General features: G+C 34.7%; 1 protein-coding gene across 1 annotated transcript; it reads right to left on the reverse strand.

Moving 5' to 3' along the window:
- Positions 1 to 550: 550 nt before the first annotated feature.
- On the reverse strand, positions 551 to 19,560 carry LOC121411021. The gene is made up of 10 exons (XM_041603483.1): positions 19,426 to 19,560; positions 13,527 to 13,633; positions 12,766 to 12,842; positions 12,190 to 12,251; positions 10,644 to 10,765; positions 9,829 to 9,990; positions 8,958 to 9,057; positions 7,396 to 7,605; positions 4,842 to 4,938; positions 551 to 1,566 (listed from the first exon to the last, which is right to left on the reverse strand). The coding sequence occupies exons 1-10, from the start codon at positions 19,486 to 19,488 to the stop codon at positions 1,445 to 1,447; spliced, it is 1,122 nt and encodes a 373-aa protein (XP_041459417.1). The 5' UTR covers positions 19,489 to 19,560; the 3' UTR covers positions 551 to 1,444.
- Between the last annotated feature and the right edge of the window lie 3,696 nt (positions 19,561 to 23,256).

Genomic DNA, 23,256 nt, shown 5'->3' on the forward strand with positions numbered 1-23,256 from the left:
ACTTTTAAAGGGCCATTTCTGTGAAATCACAGAAAATCACTGTGTCCCTACATAATAGCAGGTATAATCGACAAAAAGAGAAAGGTTATCGATATAGCCAAGTGGCAAAAACAAGCAATTATCGACAGGACGATCGATAAAGACATTAATGATAACAGCCCTACTTATGTTCTAAATATCATTAAATATATTCATAAACTTTAAAAGGTATGATGACAATTCCACAAATACCCTCAACATTACCATAGTTTGTTGACCCTAAATGACCTTTGACCATGGTCATTTGACCTGAATCTCGCACAGGATGTTCAGTGATACTTGCCTAAGTTGTATGAACTAGATCCATAAACTTTCCAAGTTATGATGATAATTCAACAAATACCCATAACATGCCCAAAGTTCATTGACCCTAAATGACCTTTGACATTGGTCATGTGACCTGAAACTCGGGCAGGACCAAATTCTTGCTAAATCATGGCATTTCAAAAACTTAACCTTGGGTTAAGATTTCGATATTTGATTCCCCCAACATGATCTAAGTTCATTGACCCTAAATGACCTTTGACCTTGGTCATGTGACCTGAAACTCAGGCAGGATGTTCAGTAATATTTGATTACCCTTATGTCCAGGTTCCATGAAATAGGTCCAAGTACATTTTAACTTCTGATAACATTTCAAAAACTTCACCTTGGTTACGAAGTGGTGCCTTCAGTCTCGGTTAAAACCAACAATTCAGGTTGTTGTATTGACACTTCATATAGATTAACTCATTAAATGACTTCTGAGGAATGATTGCAATATAGAGTGGGCCAGGGTGTTTTCATAAGGAAAGTGGCAAAAATGACTTAATCCTTTTCCATTCTCCATGAAAAAAATCATATAAACAGTTCCATGATCCAGCTCTCTTTTTACACTATATCCCTCTTCTCTCTTTTTTCCTCATGCCCCCTTTTCCATTTTCTTGATAAAGGAGGAAGTAGTTGGCCACTATGGCACCACCCCTGTCTACAAGAATGACTGGGGTATCTTATTCCAGTTTGGCATTAATACAGTTTTATACATTAGACTTACATTCTATGAATCAAAGTAGAGTTTTCAGCAGTACCAATTCACACAGGCCACACATCATACCTCACTCAAGAAAGTCAAACTTTCATGTTATTTCACGCCTTCAACACTATCAGTAGAATGATGAATGTAAGTGTTAGGGATACTGGTTAGCTCAAAAAGAGATAATGAAAATGTTCTCATCAATCATGGCAAATCACCGTTGCTGCAGTCTCATCTGACATCTAACTTAAAGTATGGCATCTGGAGTCATTTGTACAAAGACACAATCGAAAGCTATTCCTCTATGAGATCAGAGGTAACATGATCGACAACCAATCATTAGATTGCTTTAGAGAATTGTGTGTTGTATTAGTAGCACTTAATAGCAACTGTTCATCGAAATGAATCAGCGAGGACTTTACTTTCTGACCAAGTATCATGCTGTCGATGTATCGAGTCTTCCATTATAGTTACAAACTCACCATAAGACTTCAGGGCTGAGCGGCTTACTGATGCTGTAAAATAATTCAGGAAAAGATCATAAGTTAAAGAATGTACCAATTCAGATAAATATTTATTTACAATTATCAATTAATATCTTTTATAACTGCACAATATTCAGTACATCTAACAAATTTTGAAGTATCAATATACAGTTCGTATAAAAAAAACGGGACAGATTTGAAAAGTCTATAAAATTTTATTTTCAAATTATTATGTCTATATTTTGGTGTTAATAGGTGCTCTAAGGTCTTGTCTTTCAAATGCTATCAAAAAAATTTAGTTTCGTTCATGCTTGAGCGAACACGGGACGTTTTTGTTGGGGGTTCAAAAAGAGGCTTGCGCCAGAATTGCAGAATATGAGTAATATGATGTTCGGACTTCTTGCTAATTAGCAGACTTCCTCTTAACCTTTTCATTATCTTTGCCATAATTTTCAAATCATGCGGTCAAAATTCATTTTCAGATCTATTTATTTGCTTGAATTATTCTATTATTTCTTTTTAATATGCTCTCTGTTAGTTTTGAATATTCCTTCTTCAAGCTAAAATTATTTTTTATCAACCGAATTATGGGAGAGCATGGATTTTTTTTCAAATCCTTTCATTATGTGCTACAAAGGTTATGGTGCCTTTTGAACAAAGCCACACAGATTGGCGGGTGCTCGGGTTGCCCCCCCCCCCATTAAAAAAAATCATGACCAAGAAAAAAAGTGGACAGGAAATAAGGAAAGATAGAAAGTAAAATATGATATTATTTTTTGAATATTATGTCAAAATCTATCACAAAATTTGATATTGTAATTAAAAAAAGTGGGAACATTTGCGTGCTCACTTCGCTCGCTCACAACTTTTTAATACATTTTACCCGATCTGCCATATCTAGCTCCCTCAAAATTGACTCAATACACCATTGTCATTGAAAACATGAATCCCTTCCTGCGTTTCCTGTCAAGCAATTAAACTTGGTCAAGGAATTAATGACCCCTTGAAAAATAGATTCATGTCTTTTAAAGGTACATAACATTATTTGTTTCACATAATAAAACAATGTGAATAATCACAAGTTTTCCCAATTAATAATTCAAATCTTCTTGCTTGTGTTGACAAAAAAAAATCTTTTCTCAGTTACTTATGAAGGAAAATTAAAAGGTAAGAAAAGTTTAAATGAAAAAAAAACAAGTGGAATGCCTCTGGCCGTCTCACCTGCATCACGCGATTCAACATAGCAGCAGTGCTGACTTTGAAAACTACTATAACTCACACAAGATGTTCAGTGATACTTGGTTACTCTTATTTCCACGTTTTATGAATTAGACCAATACACTTACAGAGATAGGATGGTATTTCAACAAATACCCCCAATGCGGCCAAAGTTCATTGATCTCACATGACCTTTGACCTTGATCATGTGACCTGAAACTTGCACAAGATATTCAGTGATACTTGATTACTCTTAGGTCCAAGTTTCAAAAGTCAGATCAATAAACTTGCAAAGTTATGATAGTAATTCAACAGATACCCCCATTATGGCCAAAGTTCATTGACCTTTGACCCTGGTCATGTGACCTAAAATGCGCACAGGATGTTCAGTGATACTTGATTACTCTTATGTCCAAGTTTTATGAACTAGACCAACACACTTTCAAAGTTATGCTGGTAATTCAAAAAATACCCCCAATTCGGCAAAAGTTCATTGACCCTAAATGACCTTTGACCTTGATCAGGTGACCTGAAACTTGCACAGGATGTTCAGTGATACTTGATTACTGTTATGTCCAAGTTTCATGAATCATATCCATTAACTTTTAAAGTTTTGATTGTAATTCAACAGATACCCCCAAATCGGACAAAGTTCATTGACCCTAAATGACCTTTGACCTTGGTCATGTGACGTGAAACTAATGCAGGATGTTTGGTGATACCTGATTAACCTTATGTCCAAGTTTAATGAACTAGGTCCATATATTTTCTAAGTTATGATGACATTTCAAAAACTTAACCTCAGGTTAAGATTTTGATATTGATTCCCCCAACATGGCCTAAGTTCATTGACCCTAAATGACCTTTGACCTTGGTCATGTGACATGAAACTCTATAGGATGTTCAATAATACTTGATTAACCTTATGGCCAAGTTTAATGAACTAGGTCCATATATTTTCTAAGTTATGATGTCATTTCAAAAACTTAACCTCAGGTTAAGATTTGATGTTGACGCCGCCGTCGCCGTAGCAGCGCCTATAGTCTCACTCTGCTATGCAGGTGAGACAACAAAATAATTCAATTAAATAAATAACTTTGTAAATGAAATTTGACAGCATAATTCGAAAATTGTGGCACAGATAATGAAAAGGTCAAGAGGAAGTCTCCTGATTAGCAAGAAGTCTGATCATTGTATTACACATATTCTGCAATTCTGGCGCAAGCCTCTTTTTGAACCCCCAACAAAAACGTCCTGTGTTCGCTCAAGCATGAATAAATTTTTTTTTTTTTTTAAATTGCATTTCAAAGATAAGACTTTAGAGCATCTATTAACACCAAAATATAGACATCATTATTTCAAACAAAAATTTTATAGACTTTTCAAATCTGTCCCGTTTTTTTTTATACGCACTGTATATGACTCAATCCCCGCCCCCCTTCTTTAAAACATTTTACAGGGCCTGGGGTGATTCAACCCCTAAAATGCTTAAATCCCTGTTCATCTCATTTATAAAGCTTATCAAATGTTGCATGTGTATCAAGACAGTACGTTGGGAAAAGTAGACCCTGAAAAAAAAAATTGCCTGCCAAGGGCATAAAAGAACATCTAAACTATTAGATTAAGATTACTTGGGGCCGTCTCACAAGGAGCCGGGCTTGAATTCAAGCCAAATCTGATCTCCTAGGTTCATGCAGTATAGAGACACCAGTAGCCAGCTTACCCATTATGTGTTCAATACCATTGCAGAGCTACCAATCTGAACAAGAACATTCCAGTATTCTGGTGAGGAAACTGGTATTTTCAGAGAAATAACATAGGACAACACATGAAACTGAAATTTTAGAAATCAGTATTTTGCCTGAAACCATCAGTATTCTTCTCATTTTCAGCACTAAATGTGGAAGATCTGTACTACTTGGCAGCTCTGCATGTGTATTAAGACACTTGGTTTTGTTAAAACAGTCACCTGAGGGTATTCATCTAGTATTCACCGGTAGGTTTGTTTTTCAGCATACATGTTTAGGGATCTATGGTATTCTAGATGGAAGGTGTCGTATAATTGTAACGAATGGGCTCTTTCTTACCCATAAGATCTGCAGGATGACTATCCTCTGATTGGATCCCCTTGGTATTAACAATACTGTAGTATGATGTGTGCATTGACTGCAGGCTTGTCAGGAGCTGTATCAAATCGTTATTTATAGTAGAAATATATTGAAAATCGTAAAAATGGAGAATCATATATCACAATAAAGGAGAAAATAAGGAGAACACGATGGTGTACATCATTTATCATGGAGACCGATGAAACTCAGTTAATTGATAGTTTAAAGTTCTCTCTCTGAATGCTTCAAACACGCGGAATTACGTCCGCGAAATTGGGGATTTTTTTATGACGTCACTGTCTGTATGAGAGGCGTGATTGGCTCTCCCACGTGAAGCTCCACTTGCATGCAAAACCTGTTGCAAGGGTACATTTTCTCCACATTGTCACTGAATACTTCGATCCCGAAATGAAAGAATTTTATCTAGATTTGGATTTTCAAATTGATGATTTTGAGATGAAGAGAATGATGATGAAGTGAACAACACAGTGACGTAGTTGGAGGTAAATTGGGGGAATTACGCCGATGATGATGATGAAAATTCAACTTGCAACACGATCACAAGTGAAGTCATGTACATGCCGATTCGCTACCAATTCATGCTGCTGGAAGTGCTAGCTACACCGCGCGGGCCAAATTGAATTCATGCTGAACATGAATAACCACATCCAGACAGTCTATCATAAGAAGGAAAATAATGATATAACTGTACTTACAAACAAGTGAATAATCCGAAACTGAAGGCTAATCAACTCAACGAATAGTAGCAGACGATATGGCATATGCACTGACGATAAACTTCATGTGGCTGGGATAGATTGTCACTTGTTCTGTTAGATGTAACTTTTATCTCATTAATTTGACAAAATTACGAAACTCGGGGAATTATTTATCTATATAAAAATATAGTAACATCTCTTATCAATTTTTGAATTACGATAAAACCTGTTTTGAAGGAAAACGTTGAGGTAAATTAAAATTAGATGTAAAAGATCATCCCCATACCCATCATTATGTGATCGTAAACAAACCATCACAACAACACATGCCGTATTGTTTGCTCGCCTTGGCTGAGACTGAGAGAATAGATCTATGCACGTGTTGCACAGCTCTCAATCAGCAAGGCGAGCAAGGAAGGAATACGTGCATGTTTGTGATGGTTTGTTTGCAACGCATGTTGGGGGATGATCTTTTACATGTAATTTTAGTTTACCTCAACGTTTTCCTTCAAAACAGGTTTTATTGTAATACAAAAAAATAATAAGAGATGTTACTATATTTTTATATATATAATGCCCCGAGTTTCGTAATTTTGTCAAATAATGAGTTACAAATTACATCTAACAGAACGAGTGACAATCTATCCCAGCCACATGAAGTTTATCGTCGGTGCATATCGTCTGCTGCTATTCGTTGAGCTGATTTGCCTTCAGTTTCGGATTATTCACTTGTTTGTAAGTACAGTTATATCATTATTTTCCTTCTTATGATAGACTCTGTCTGGATGTGGTTATTCATTTTCATGGATTTAATTTGGCCCGCACGGTGTAGCTAGCACTTGTAGCAGCAGCTGCATGAGTTGGTAGCGAATCGGCATGTACATGACTTGTGATCGTCAGGCAAGTTGAATTTTCATCATCATCATCGGCATAGTTCCCCCAATTTACCTCCAACTACGTCACTGTGTTGTTCACTTCATCATCATTCTCTTCATCTTTAAAATCATCATTGAAAATCCAAATCTAGATAAAATTCTGGATTTTCTTTCATTTCGTGATAGAAGTATTCAGTGACAGTGTGAAGAAAACGTACCCACGCAACAGGTTTTGCATGCAAGTGGAGCTTCACGTGGGAGAGCCAATCACGCCTCTCGTACAGACAGTGACGTCATCAAATTCCAGTCAATTCAGAGACCGATGCGAGGCATATTTCGGAGGGGCATTTTATCATTTTTTAATCGGCGATTTTCACCTTTATGTATTATTTTCGGTATTTTTGAATGACCCACTGATGATCCCCACATCATTACCTTTCCATTGATATATAATAAGACCACATTCATAATCAATATATTTCTCCTTTAATGAAGAAAAAAAAATAGAGTTCAATTGCACATCATTAAATGGCAGCAGACTGGCTGATGTAGGAGCAGTGAACACTAATATTTTCATAATAATAATAATAATAATAATAGAGAAAGCTCACTCTATGAGCTTTCCAGTGTAGGACATAGATATTAACATAATATAAAACAAAGTCATTTTAAGAATACAAACTAGCTAAAGGATAGAAATTACTGATATAGCATAGAAATAAAACCAAGCATAATTAAATCAAAGTTAAGCATAAGACATTTGTCAATGATATGTAAATATGTATTTATTGTGCAATTATCAATGATGCTTCTTACACATTCCCTGTAAAGAATCAACATTAAAAAAATATTTCTCTGTGCTGGAAAGCTTAACAGAAAAGCGCAGTTTTCCTATTTTTTTCTTAGATGCATAGTAGAGATGATAGAATTCATGCTTACTCCTGAGAACTGCTGAAGCAGAGTGTGTACTCTCTTGATGGCTGGTCCTAATTGAGTGAGTTTGGGTGGAGCCTTGTTGCAAAACTGACGCATCTCACTTTCGAACATGAAGATGAAACTTGTCACTAGCTGTACCAGCTCTGACAGAACCAACTTCATAGTCTGACAAACCTTGTCTGATGCCTTAGGGTCAGGTGTGGGATAAGGATACTGCAGAAGAAAAAGAAAATACAAAGGAGCTCAAACAAAATATCATTAATTCACAATAGAGTGATCACATTTTATGGTTTGACCTAATAATTTTTTTTATGAAGAGCCCCATTAAAATCATACAATTTTTTTTAATAAATTTCGCTCAGCTATGCAGAACAATAAAGAACAATACTATGAAAGAGTATTAATGTTGCAAAATTATTTTTATTAACTGATTGAGACTTTTAATAATTCATTGCTCTTATGACTTTACTGGTTGTGATAAAGATGGAATTTTTACCAGTCACCATAGTATGTTGCTCTAGATCTTCTTCTACAACAGGTGGCGGGTACTACTAGAAGCAACTTGGATGACATTGTAAAGGAGGAGCAGGTTGATAATTTCACTCTACATGTCAACCGAATGTATGAAATGGAAGCATTAAATTCACATATGGAAATGAGCATGACAATACCATTCTTTTACTTAACATGACAATTATCGGGAAAGATAATGGAGCTGTCCAGCTGCTATTTTTCAAAAAATGATACACACAGACCAGTTTTTAAATTTCAAATCTCACCATCCCTTCTGTAGAAACTGGGTATTACCCATACTTTCAATTATGTAAATTCCGCAAAGGTTACAGAACTAAAACATTGAGCAATGTTTGGGTAGAGTAGAGCAGTACTAGCTTGATTGCTCACTTTAGGCAGGTATCAGAAATATAATCAAGCTTGTATGCAGATCCCAATTTTAATGTCATGAACTGTCTTTTAGAAATCTTACAAAGATCTCTATTAAAGTGAGCTCTCAATAGCTTTCTTGGTCTCTCAGTATACTTTCAGCTGTCTTCAAGGACCAAAAGGGATCTTGCTGAAAAAGTTGTTTGGGTCTCCAGGTGTTTTCAGAGCCAGCAAATTTGACCCCTGGAGACTTTTGAAAGCCCTTGCATACTTTCGGCCTTATCAGTGGTCTTTTAAGGGTTAAAATGTTACGAGAATAGTCTTCGTGTCTTTCAAGTTTCAACCACATCCATGATCTCTAAAAGCTCACCTAATTATATATATCACCTATTTTCAATAATTGACACAATTTTTGTTACACTTAAATATCATTCAAAGACCATTGCAAAATTATTGGAAGATAGCAAAGACCATTCAAAGATTGGCATGAGGAACTGAAAATTATCAAAGTATTGGTGGTCATTTTTTAATGATCTTTCGAGGGGTTTTAGAGTCATTCTGCTGACATAATATTTCTCTGTCTTGATCTCACACTTTTTGGTCTGTAAGTGGTCTCCCAAGGGGTACATTCTTTGGAATGATGCTAATACTTTAACCACTACATCCATGCAGGTGAAACATACTGCTTTCTGAAGGTCCTTGAGATGCTGATTTGCTTGTTGTAGTTCCATAGACAGGTGTGTGCTTGTTTCTAACAGGGAATCAATGCTGGGTGGGGCCACTCTGAAAAAAAGTAAGACATTATACATGGTTGTAAACAGTGCCTGTTGGAAATGGAGTTCAAACTTACAACTTTTACAATGTTTTGTGATACAGTGATCTATTCTTTATAATACAGTCACATCAAGGGCATTCACACCATTAATAGAATGTGTATATATCATAAAAGCACTTTCCTTGCAAGAAAATAAAGAACATTATATCAATAATAAGCATTTATATGGCACCAAAACAATTGGTGCCTATTCAAAATTTGCTTACCCAAAATAGAAATAGAAACCATCACCAAATTCATATCAACTTGTGTGGGAATCATAACTACCTAATCAAATACTGCAGATATAATAATGTCACCCACACTCTTACAGTTTGCATGCCCATTTTGGACCTTACCTTTCTTTTTTACAGTTGTCAAATTCTGTGATGGGCTAATAGATGCTTCCATCCTGACAAGCTTGATGTCAAAACACACAACACAACCACTTTTGACTAACATTTTGATATTTGAGGTTTACAACCTTGATTGCAGAATTGCAAAAGAAATTGTTTCATTTTCTATGAAAAAATTTCTTGAAAAACCAAAGATGTATTCTACTCTTGCCTGACCATGGCAGTGAGTTGTGATTTGTTCAAGGCCTTGCTTGATATAAGGTATTTGTTATTTAAGACTATCAGCATGACTGTCTTTCTAATGGAGAATCGCCCTACTGCACAAGGTTATTCCTTCTCACACAGCAATAAGAAAATCGGCTAAAAAATAATTCAGAGTATTACCTGTGTTGATCGTCGGCTGCTCTCTTAGCGAGAGTACGTGTGATATCTGGAGGGAATAGAGTCATCTTAGGTGATAGGGCTTCCTGCAGATCTCTTCCATGGGCAAGAGATGATATGAATTGACAGTCATGGCAAAACTGCTCCCATAATGGCAAACTCTCACTAATATTTCAAGGTAATAAAATATTGAGCACATGAGTTGGGACAGACAATCATATGGATTTACTAATCAAATTAACATTAAAGAAATATGCCCTTCTCTAAATATTACTGGTTCCCGAGACAGAGTACGTGGATGGCTGCCATCAAGGTCAGTCAGCATATAGACAAGATATTTCAATGTTTGTAATCAACCCGATCACACTCGACCTATTTTAACCTCCCCACCCCAAAATCCAATTTGATAATCGTCCTTCCTATAATGCGTACATGAGCAAAGTCTGAAGTTGATACCTCAAACAGTTCTGAAGTTATTGCGAGAACAAGATATTTTCAGGTAGGTAACAAGCTTTCTGATTTTTTTACCTTGTGACCCCCAATTACCCAGGTCATCATCACTCCAATTTACATACTTGAAACAAGTTTGATTTTGATTTATCAAACCATTCTTTATAAATCACGAGAACAAAAACGAGATGGGTAGATGACAACCTAAAAATATAATTCCTCCAGAAAACACCTACAAAATAATTTTAAAATACTAGTATATATGCCCAAAGACCGGACTCGGTCTACTCACAAATCTGTGTTAGGACAAAACAATTTTTTCTCGAGATTTCTTTTGAGAAGTCTGCTTTTGAGTGAGTCAACCCTACCTGACAATCCCTGGACTAGACATGACATCTCTATGTGTTTCTTCTGATGCATCACTTATGGTTACAATGTCAAGTAACTTATCCCAGAATGCAGCCTGTTTGGATTTTGATGTAGACACTCCCTGAAGGCAAATGAGGGAAGAGATTGAGAGGCAGGAGCATTCACTATTACATTTCAAAACAAAAGTTAACTATTGAAACATATACACTCTGTGGTATTTCATATCATACAGCGTTAAGTCTAATCAAATGATATTCAATCTGTCATCACAATGATTCTTGGCAGCCTGATTCTAATGTGTGATCTATCTGGGTTCGCATCACTGTTAGGTCAAAATGCCATTTGTAAAGGATGATGTAAATTATATTCTAGGTATTGACTTCACTACAGTCAAGAAAACAATGTCAAATCGAATGAGGTGCTTATAAGCTGCGATATCCAACAGTTTGCCTGATGCACATGCATTAGTGTGTATGCGTAATATGCATAATGTATACTCTGTGTTTTTCTATGACATAGACACATCAGACCTGCAGCATGCAATGCAAGGGTGGTATTCTGAGATCCATTTGATCTCAGATAAAATAAAATAAGTACTTCATCTTCGTTAAAATCAGTGAGACAAAATACCATTAAAATATCTCACAATTGGTATTCTGAGAACTATTTCATCTTCATTTTATCTCTGCAACAAATTAAAATCATGAGACAAAATACCCTTGAAATCTCTAGGAATTGGTATTCTGACAACCATTTCATCTCCATTTTATCTCTGCAAGACACACCTATTTTGAAGCAATATCCATCGAGAAATGCGGTTTTACAGCACTCTCATCTCATTCAACCAATGAAAATTCATTCCACCAGGAGGTGTGGCAAAGGTGCGAGATCGCGTCAATTTATTGAATTCAAATGCGCTTGTACTATTCGCTAGTGTGTCTTTAAACAGAGATTTCTTTTTGCAAAATGAAATTACTCTCGTTTTTTTTTAATCTCGTTTTTTCTATGTCAATATCGCATCATTTCAAAGACAATATTAGTCAAGACTCTTCTAATATAATTCCTAATTGTACAGAAATAATGTTAATGTGTTATTCTCAATGACTAAATTTTCATGTCAACATTAAGAGCTAATTCACCTAGAAATATTGCTGAAATAAACGTCGCGAAGATAAAATAGCCCCCACCCTATTTAAAGGTTATTTCATTTTTTTCTTCAAAGTAACAATGGCATAAGCACATTATTTGCGTTGCAATGTTTAGATATAAGGTGGACATGTCTACGCAAGTACTGGTCTCTCGCATATCATCTTTAGATATGCAATATAAAATTTATGTCAAAAAACAATTTGAAATTTTATCTGAGAGATAAAATATCATCTCAGAATACCAATTTCATTATAAGAGATAAAATAAAATATTCTAAAGATAAAATGACCTCAGAATGCCACCCCAGGTTTATCAGAGAGTCAATGCACACTCTGTCTCTTTCGATTGGGTTTCATCAGAGATGAACCAGGAATAGAAATAATTCTGAACACTTACCCTTACAAGATCGACATCCCCTGGTCTACAGAGTCCAAGACAAGAACACAATTTAGTCATGGCTAAGGAGAATAAAAAGTTCAGAAGATATTTACTACCAAACTTATTACAGATTCTGGTACCTTCACAAGAACATTGGTTAAACGTCCTTAAACAAATAATTCTCGACTATCAACATTTGTCTACTTGCAATAAATTTCAATACTGATCGAACAATTTGGAGTTGGTTCGGTCACAAACAATTTTCATCCTAATTAACTTCATTCCTTCTTCATTAGGATAAGCACTTAAAATGATTTAAAAGTAAGGTGTTAAATCAGTTAGCAAGATTACCCAATATAGCAACCTCAAGAATTCAAAAGAAGAAGTCTTATTTACCAGAGATGGCTTAATAATCATTAAAATCAAATTTGCGCAATCTGTCGACCAATTGAATAATAATATAAGAGTTGGTTATTTCCACACTATCTACTATTTTCAGGGACTCCACTGATACCGATCATCGCATGTGCTTTACATATATAGCACACCTGTGTAATCTTGTGTAATATCACATCTTGCCCAAAGACAACCTACCTTGTATTCTGCTGTCCATTTTAGCTTCACTTGTCCAGTACTGGTTGTCAAGGAGCTCTGCAAATTTCACATCATACCTACAAAGAGGGAAAATGGAAAGTTGTTCCTAAATTGCCTTATTGCAAAGCACTCCAATGAATTGTGGATCAGTGACATCAAACATAAGCGGATACCTGACTATGATTTTCTGAAGGAAGTGACTATTCAAGAGAATTACCGGTACTTTAGATTTATCTTGCACAAATACTAATTTCATCATAATGCATCTTCTATAGTAGAATTTCCAAAAGATGAAGTACAATTTTAAGTGTCTTTAATAATAATAAAAATAATAGTACATTTAATTATATTACACAATTACTATATCTATATACCTAAACTGCACATCACTATACTTAAAAGATAAAATAGTTAAAAGTATGATTAAGTTCTAATTACTGGAAAAGGGAAGCATACTATCTCTACAAATTATATAACAAAAAGTGACATTTTATTTATTGAAACTCTCTTGATAAAGGTACATGTAGGTTTTTAGGTTTTGAACAAGGTAACTGATAATGCATTTCTTATTGAGGAAGGGAGACTATTCCAGAGTCTTTAAAAATAACCACTATACTGAAATAAACAATACCAGTAATCACATGAATTTAATTCTAATGTATACAGTAAATGTAATTAAATGTATGGTAAGAGTATAACAAAATATTGTTGTTATTCGATTCGTTCATATGCCTACAGTATGTCAAAGAGAAATGACTAACCTAGATAGAAGCCATTGAAGTAATCTTATCCTTGCTTCCCCTGGTTGGTAAAGAAGCTCAGAGATCCAGGTTTCATCTACCCCATCCACGTAAGGACAATCAAGGGCCTGTATGTATAACACATTCATTTTTGATAAAAGTATAATGAACAATAATTTTCTCATAAATATGTAACTTTCATTAGGAATCATCTAATAATTTGCTCAGTATTGCTCTCCCGACAAGTCCACCCCAAATCCTCAACAAAATGTATTTCATTATATGAAAAATGTAATATTTAATTTTTTACTCATTGTCATGTGAAGCAAAGTTATATCCTCCTGGAACATGTGAAATTAACATTGTTTGAAATATTTTGTGGTTGAGTAAAGTTCGTCTTAATGTTAAATCTGTAAATATTAAAATATTGTATAATTCAAACAATAAACAACAAAAGAAATGGTGAGGAACATCATCAACTCTCTTACATGTAATTGAATATCACCAAGTTATGCATATAACTATCATAACTTTCTTATTTCACAACTGATTTGATGAATTTTCGGGATATTAACTAAAAATGTATTTTATTTGATGAATTTACAAATTTTACAAGAAATTTTAATTCAATCGGTGCCTGATCAAAATAAAATATCTGCATATTTGTGTAACACATTTTCAGCATCAAATGGGCTGAAAATTTCAGAATAAAATTTTTGACAGTAGTTTTCTAATATCCAAGTACAGGCCTTCCAACCTGTAAACATACAAAAAAAGGAGTCACATTATATTTCCCATCAGGGTTGGCGATTTTTTTGATTTTTTTTAAAAAATCAAAAAAATCGGATTTATTTGATTTAACCCTATCTAGGCCGGGGTATTTTGGGAGTTCCTATGGCCGGGGGGGGCCTCCCAGGCCCTCCCCTAAGATCTCGGCCGTCGACCGCGCGATCGCGCCAAAAATTGGCACACGGGTTGCCTGGGACATAATCTACAAGATTGTATAGTAATTTATTTCATGCGAATTGCTATTAAGTGATTATGCTAATTTATGCGTAATTAGTATGCGAAATCATACTTTTTCCTCTAACTCCCTAAATAAAGCTCCAAATGTACTAATTTTTGGTATAGAAACTCTTTGTGGTGTCCTAAGCAAGAGTACATGAAAAAAAATGTGATATCAAATCATTTTCTTATGTATTATATTGTTTTTTGCAATTTCTTATGTATTTCTTTGTTTTTTGACCTTTTGTTTTTCATTGTTTTTTTCAATGAAATTTGTTGGGGACTCTTCTGTGATCATAAAAAGCATAAAATGAATACATTTAGACTAGCAAAACTAAAAATAATCATACATTTATGAAATTTGGTTGAAAACACAATTTGCATTGACTTTGTACACGAAATCACGTTTTTGAGCAATTTTCGGTCTGACATGCACTTACATAATGTTGCGTAATTTCGGAACCACATACCCGGGTGACGCAAAATTGGTCTCAAAAATTGCGCAAGACTTGAAAGTAAAAACTCAGCGAGCGGCGCGGTCAAAAAATTTCGCACGGCGAAAATATCGCGCGATTCGTTGAGGGGGGGGCCTCCGAGGCCCCCCCCCGGCCTAGATAGGGTTAAATCAGATTTTTTTTATTTAAATCAGATTTGTTTGATTTTTTTGATTTTTTTAAAGTTCCTTCGAAAAAAAGGGTAATTATCCCCCCCCCCCTTACTCCTACAATGACATCAATATTGATGTTATACATTCACCCCCTAATATTGTTCTTAACCACATATTTTGTAATTAAAATCCAGTAAAAATGGACAATTAAAAATAAATTTGAGGAATCATGTACTGAACTTTTAATTCTATCATACATAGGCCTATGAAGGAATATTCCATAGGGAATTCCCAGTGAGTAGAGAAAATTCCCCTCTGGGATTTTTCATTCAAATATTTAAAAAATCCAAGAGAAAAAATCCCTTATCAAAACTGCCAACAAACCCTTTGCCAATTACTAGTATTCATGTATATTGTAAGAGAAATAATTCAAATCAATGATTTTTTTCAATTAGTCACAGCTTTACAATAGTCAAAGAGAGACTACAACTGTATATGTTTAGGATCTTTTTGATAAAAAGCTCTTCTCTTGCTACAGATATAGATGCAAAACTCTCAGTTTTGGAGAACAATATAGGAGATAGCTTAGTCAAAGGGTGACTATACTACATTCTGTTACTGTGATTTTTTTACATTAATCTACAATTTTCATTCCCATATTCTCTACAAAAAAATCTGTTTGATCCATGAAGTATGAAAAAAAATCTACTTACTTTTAACTTAAAGGATAAAAACTGCAAAACTGCTTAAATTACAACATATGTATTACAAAAAGAAGTATTTTATTTTAAATGAGACACAGCTTACAACTGCCAATGATTGTAACTGAAGTACCTGCATCTTAACATTAAAATGCAGTGTTAAATGTTTATTCTGAGTTTTGCAAATTGTTGTTATAGAGCTCTTTCCATTATTACATGCAGATACAAAACTTCCATTATTTGTAGCACTGAACATAAAATGGGCTGCAGTGACTTAAAAGGTTTATAAGAGAAAGCTTTTCTCAACAGTCAAATTATGACTGTACTACATTATGTTAATGTGATTTTTATAATTATGTTATTCAAAACATCAAATGTATGATAAATGTAACAATACGAAATAATAAGAGGCATGTTAAATATGTTGATTACATGCAGGTATCATTTTTTTATTTTACATGACAGAAGTAGTTATGTGTAGGCGAAGGATCAAAACTGGAAAACTGCCAACAAACCTTTTCTCATTGACTTTTATATATTATATATTTTTTTTTTACAAACTGCTCTCTGAAAAGTCTTTGGATTATGTGAAAACTTTACGTTAATAAAGAAATTGACTAATAATAACTGACAAAGAATGTAAAATTTCAGAAGAAAAACTCGACATAATTTACAAAAAATGAGTACCTATTGACAACATACATCCGTAGTTTTTAAGGAATTACCTGATTTTATTAATTTGATTTCAATTTGTTTTAAGTAGATATGAAGACTTTTTTGATCTTTTATTGATATAAAGTTAATTCAAAGTTTTTCAGTTGACTTGAAGAATTAAAACTGCATTGAACAAATACTTTGTCCATGATTTGTACATTTTTCAATGGAAGTGATTTAAATCAATGATTTTTTAAAAAAAATCATGGTGATTTAAATCGCGATTTAAATCACGATTTAAATCAACGTGATTTAAATCCGCCAACCCTGTTTCCCATAGATGACTGTACATAATATCTGGACAAAAAAGGAGTTTTCTTTCCCTATATGATATAATGTATATAAAAAAAAGAAAAAAAAAGAGTAGTTGGCAGGCCTGCAACTATTAAATATGTAAAGTGTATGAGCTCAAACTGCTATTTGAAATGAAAATAAAAGCATTATAAAGACTCAAGAAGATGCTAGATTCAAATTTAAATCCCAAGGCTAAGAGCCGGAAAAAATATAATTACAGGTTTAAATCATAATGGATAAAAAATGCATTCAATGACTAACTTAGTCTTAGAGTAGAATCTCTATGTGCTTTACAAAAGAGGTAATTAAGTCTAATACAGTTATACTTATAGAATGAAATACATAAATACTACATGAAAGGTTAACAAAACATTGTAACATACCCTTCCTAAACCAAATAATCTAACATGAGAACAAGAACGTGTTTAAAGATTTGAGAAAGGTGGAAGTACATGTGATGGCCCTCAGATTATTAGGCAGTTTATTCCACAGTACAGGTGTTGCTAGCTGAAAGGCACGATCACCAAACGAACATGTTTTAGATGTTGATACAGTTAATAAATTCTGGCTAGAACAGAGATTCCTTTGTGGGACATATTCAGTAATCAGATTATATAGGTACAATGGGGACTTACTAACTAATGTTTTATGACATATTGCTATTATCTTGAAAACAATTCTCTACTGTACAGGCAACCAATGCAAGTGCGACAACAAGGGCGTAATGGGATCTTTACCTTTAGCATGCATGATAAGTCTGGCTGCGCTGTTTTGCACTATTTGTATCTTTCTTATATCTTTGTCAGGCAGGTTATATAAAAGTGAATTGCAAAAGTCAATTCTGGAAGAAACAAAAGCGGGAATCAACATTTCAGTGGTATTTTACACAAGTAATTCCAAATTTTTGCAATTCTTCTAGATCTAGAATCCTAAATCTACTACGCTTTTTGGATTATTGTAATGTTTTATGATCACTAGAGGCACTGATCCAAAAATTGGGATTGTCCCAAAAAACTAGGATATCCTCATAAACCAAGACAAATCATGTCTTGATTGAGATTGTCATTGTTTATAGTTTTTTTTTCACTTTCCCCTGCAGGACATAGACAGCAATTACAGGGATTGAGAGGGGAAAAAATAGATTAAGTAACCTCAATTCCCCTAGTTCACTGTCTTTTTTTCACGACTTGCCATCTTCCAATAATATTGTTAATATGAAACTAACACATGATGCGCACAATTAGCGTTTGCCATTTTGGATTCGGCAGTGAATTAATCACTGATTTAGTCACTGTAGAGTACCCCTTTAAATTTAATGTCCTATTTTTTACATGACGTGTTGCCTTTTTTACCAAAAAGTGACAGAGCTTGTCACTGGTTTTTGAGAGCGAGTATTCATCGCCCGGTGGTTCGGGTAGGTGTGGTAGACCACAACGGAATTATTTTCGTCCAGTTCTTTTTATATATTTTTATGAAATAAAGACAAAACAACAAATTTCAACAATTTCTGACATTTTACTTTAATCCCCATTCACCGACGGTAATGTGTTAGTGCGAGCCTGCATGTGTAATCTGGGTCGATGATTCGGAGGACAGGTTTTGTCAAGATTTTAATTTCTTTTAGATTCTAAATGACATTATATTATCTTGAACGAAGGCCCACTATTTTCGTTAGACTCTAATCTTTCTATTGCTACTATGTAAGTTCTATAAAATATCGAAAATATATGTTACCGATGAGTTATTCCCCGGGTTATTCCTTATATTTTTAACTTTCTGCCAGAGAAGAAAATATGGCGTGTGTGTGTTTGAGTTTTGTCAGACGTGTATGAATCAGAAATGATTATTTACGTCTGGGACCGACCTTTAACGTCACCATCCGAAAGAAGTCAACGAGTTGTGCTTTTATCAAGGCTTTCTGATTTAAATTTTTGATATCTTGGCCAATCAATGCGAGCGACAAGTTCCGAACGCACGCACATCTACGTAGTACAAGCGCAAAGCACTGCAGCGGCACAAATCGCGATAAATAGCGACTGGTAAATACGTCTGTATGATGATGTCATCCAAGATGGCAACTTACGTTGACCAACGAAAGGATCGAAGATGACGATGTTTCGATCATCATTTTAAAGGAATTAATAGCGGTAACTGCGGTCTAAGGTACGATATTTATGAATTTTAAACATTATTTTCGTAAATATGGATGTGATTTCTTTTTCATGTGACATATTAATTTTTATGTAAAAAAAAAGCGATCGGAAAATCGGGTTTCTGCCGAATAATAATATCTAAGTACTGGCTACTGCTATATATTGTCTGTACGTACGGGCCTCCAAGCTCTTCAGTCTATGTATTGGTGAGTGAGCCAACGCAGTTCAGCGGAACAACCCAAAATACATTTGAGACTGAAGCTTTTGGTCTACAGGCGTACAGCGGCCTTCGCTTTGGACTTCGGCGGGGCGCGGCCGCGGAACTGAGGCTGAGCTGTGCCTATTGGCTATGGCTATGCTGCATGCTGTGCTGTGTGACTGGTTCAAGTGGTTGGATCACTTAAACATGGCCGAATGCGCATTACTCAAAAAATTAAAATACTCACATCAAAGCGTGTCTTGAATGATCGGGCCAAGTTTTCAACTGCAGTGTAGCTTTGCCGAGACATTTTTCCCTTCCAAATTAAATTTGCCACAATTTTAATTTTTATACAGCTGAGGTACTGATACCCAAACGAACGTAGAGGACAGCAACACTGGCACGCACTGCAAGGTCCAAGTTTTATAGCAAAAGAGTTGACGGGAATGAAAGGGGAAAATCATAATTTCAAATTGCTCTATGGGAAAAAATCCAACAAACATAACATCATCCGAATCGGATGTAAAATGACGCTTATTAATCTTTCGCCCAACTTCACAAACAGTTATATAAAGTATATGCACTTCCTGGTCGGTATGCAAAATGAGGGGATTGATAACATCATCCATTCAATATATTTTTTTTTATTTTAATTAAAATATAGGCCTATGAAAATAAATTTCCGGCTCATGTAAAACAATATTCTATTCCTCCTTGAACCTGTATAAAAATCATAGAGTAGTTTTTTTTTTTACATTCCATGGTCCTGTTATATAAGTAGGTCAATAAATAATGTCAAATCTCTAAATAGATTAAATTTTTGTACTAAAAATATGGGTCCTATAGGATTCTATAAAGCTCTTATATGGATTTGTTAGGTGCTCAATGCGTTTATTACCCAGCCTGGATAAATATACCTCGGATTTAGGTGCGGCTTCCAAGGGCTGTGGGAGGAAGGGGGGTGTGCACTGCTGGGTGCACGCGCACTGAGGCAGAGGAGAGCAAAGATAAATTTTTACCCCTTCTGCTTTCAACAGCGGCTGCTTTTTTTCCAAACTTTTAGTTCCTCCTCTCCAGGATGTGCACATCCCCATGCTCAAACCATCCTGTGCACCTTACTTCCGGAGGGAACCCATAATTTAATTACCTCACCTGTTGAGCGCAGATGAAGGAAAACATGGGCCATGGCTGGGAATTGAATTAACGCCACTCCCTCGTATTGAAAGACGAGAGTCTTAATAAAGGTCAAGTCCACCTAAGAAACATGTTGATTTGAATCAATAGAGAAAAATCAGACAAGCACAATGCTGAAAATTTCATCAAAATCGGATTTAAAATAAGAAAGTTATGACATTTCAAAGTTTCGCTTATTTTCAACAAAATAGTTATATGAACGAGCCAGTTACATCCAAATGAGAGAGTCGATGATGTCACTCACTATTTCTTTTGTTGTTTATTGTTTGAATTATACAATATTTAAATTTTTACGAATTTGACGATTATGACCTATTTGCCTGAAGCACAAAATGTTAAAATAATGGAATTCCACGTGTTCAGGGAGGAATGAAACTTCATTTCACATGACAATGACGTTCATATTTCATATAATAAAATACAAAAGAAATAGTGAGTGAGTGATGTCATCAACTCTCTCATTTGGATGTAACTGGCTCGTTCATATAATTATTTTGTTGAAAATAAGCGCAACTTTAAAATTCCATAACTTTCTTATTTTACATCCGATTTTGATCAGTGTTATGCTTGTTGAATTTTTCTGTTTTTATTCAAATCAAGTTTTTTTTGGGTGGACTTGTCCTTTAACTACAAGACCACGACTCCCTCACATTAAGAAATAGTGAGAAACATCATCGACTCTCTAATTTTTGTATAGGCCTATCACCGAGTTATGAAAAATATGCGAAAATTTGAACTTTCTTTTTACAACCGATTTTGATGAATTTTTCCATAAAAATGTTGATTTGAATCAATATAGAAAAATTAAACAAGCATAATGCTGATAATTTCATCAAAATCGGATGTAAAACCCTGTAAAATAAGAAAGTTATGACATTTTACGGTTTCGCAGAACAGTTATTTGCACAACACAGTAACATGCAAATGACAGAGTCGATGATGCACATCACTCACTATTTCTTTTGTTTTTATTGTTTGAATTATACAATATTCCAAGTTTTTTTACCAATATACATGCTTATATAGTGCTTAATACTTATACTTTGTCAGAAGTCTCTAAGCGCTCTACAGTATATGCAGCATAATTACCCTGCATGGCTTTAGCAGTGCAGGTGTTACGCGCGCTGCCGGTTTCAAGGAATAAATTCCTGCCAGGTACCCAATTACCTCACCTGGGTTGAGTGCAGCACATTGTGGATCAATTTCTTGCTGAAGAAAATTACGCCACGGTTGGGATTCGAACCCACGACCCTCTGTTTCAGAATCCGGAGACTAATCCACTGGGCCACAACGCTCCATTGACATTGACATACCAATTTGACATTAGGACCAACTTAACTGAACCACATAAAGTTAAACAATACTAATTACATATGTTCATGTAGGAACAAAACTCAATTTCACATGACAAAAGAAATAGTGAGTGAGTGACGTCATCAGTCCCTTCATTTGCATATCACTCAGGATGTGCTAATAACTGTTTTGTGGAAATTAAGCGAAACTAATTAATGTGCATAACTTTCTTATTTTACATCCGATTTAGATGAAATTTTCAGTGTTTTGATTGTTGGATTTTTTTTCTTTTTATTCAAATATTTTTTTTTGTTCAATTGGACTTGTTCTTTAAGCATAATACTTCCTTGATTTTTTTTCTCTAGTGATTGAAATCAACTTTTTTTCTGGAGTGGACTTGATCTTTATTCAAGCCTCTCCTAATTAACATAATAGTTAGGGGTGCTCATCGATCTCAATCTATAAGGGGCGCCAAAGTGACCTAGCAACTTAATTGATCTCAATCTTAGGAGGCTCAAATAAAATGTGAAAAAAATAATAATTAGTCCGATTGTAATTCATTTTTACATGGTCATTCCCCGGCCCTAAAACTTTCAAAACCGTTCCACGGAACCTTGGGAAAGTACAGTGAAGAAAAGTATAAAAAGGAGAGATAAGTCATGTAAGTCGATTATGAGGAAACAGATGAAATCACCCATTATACCGTTTTGCCCCCATCCATCATGAAATATATCATGGTGCCACGCCTAGCTGATGTTACTTATTCAGACAATATAGGGTTTACACCGTGGAGCAATTCCATCTAGCGTTGGCCTTTTCAACTTCAATTTTCAATTCAATTCAATTCTACATTTCATTTCCATTCAAAACATAATACAAAATAATATAAATCAGATACAATTTTAAAGATGAACATTCTTACTTCGTAAAAAACAGTGTAAAATTTGAGCATAAATGGAAATGAGGGGGTCCATGCACTAAAAGCAAAGCTTGCAAAGTGTGGATCCCCCGGTTGGAAATAAAAAAAATATTGTCGACTTATTCATAATTATATATACAGGAAAGAAAAAAAGAGAAAGAGGGAACAAAAAGGTCGAAATCAGATTGATGTTAACATAATTATCTTTAATATTACCAAATGCAAAGGTTCTCATACACTAGGTCTCCCCTGTGAAGGATTGCGCAATAGACAGAAGAAAGAGAGAACGAATGACATATAGAAGACAAGACAAACGAGAGACATGACAAGACAAGACAATCATGGGGAAGGGCTGACCACAGACCAGCTTGATCTAGTGAAATAACAAAATATGATATAACTGGCATTACTGGACAATATCAGAGAAAACAGATATAGCAAGAATGAAAAACGGCGAATGGATGATAATCAACATAATGAAGTGTTAGTTCCGTTGCGAAGAATTATAGGAATAAAGCAGGATAGGTTGAGTTTACGTTTGAATGCATTTAAAGATATGATACCTCCCCCCTCCAAAAAAAGCTAAGATTTGCTACGCTAAACTCATTATCAACATTTATTATTTGCATGAAAAACAATAAAATCAAGTACCATGAGAATTTAGTGACATGA

This window comes from Lytechinus variegatus, chromosome 3 (assembly GCF_018143015.1).
Source record: "Lytechinus variegatus isolate NC3 chromosome 3, Lvar_3.0, whole genome shotgun sequence".
Lineage (NCBI taxonomy): Eukaryota > Metazoa > Echinodermata > Echinoidea > Temnopleuroida > Toxopneustidae > Lytechinus > Lytechinus variegatus.

Coding starts and splice junctions, on each gene's coding strand:
- LOC121411021 (XM_041603483.1), bottom strand. CDS start 19,488: ATGTCTCGGCAAAGCTACACTGCAGTTGAAAACTTGGCCCGATCATTC. Junction 12,843..13,526: donor CTTCAATGGCTTCTATCTAG/GTTAGTCATTTC, acceptor CCCTCTTTGTAG/GTATGATGTGAAATTTGCAG. Junction 10,766..12,189: donor GGGATGTCGATCTTGTAAGG/GTAAGTGTTCAG, acceptor ATTTGCCTTCAG/GGAGTGTCTACATCAAAATC.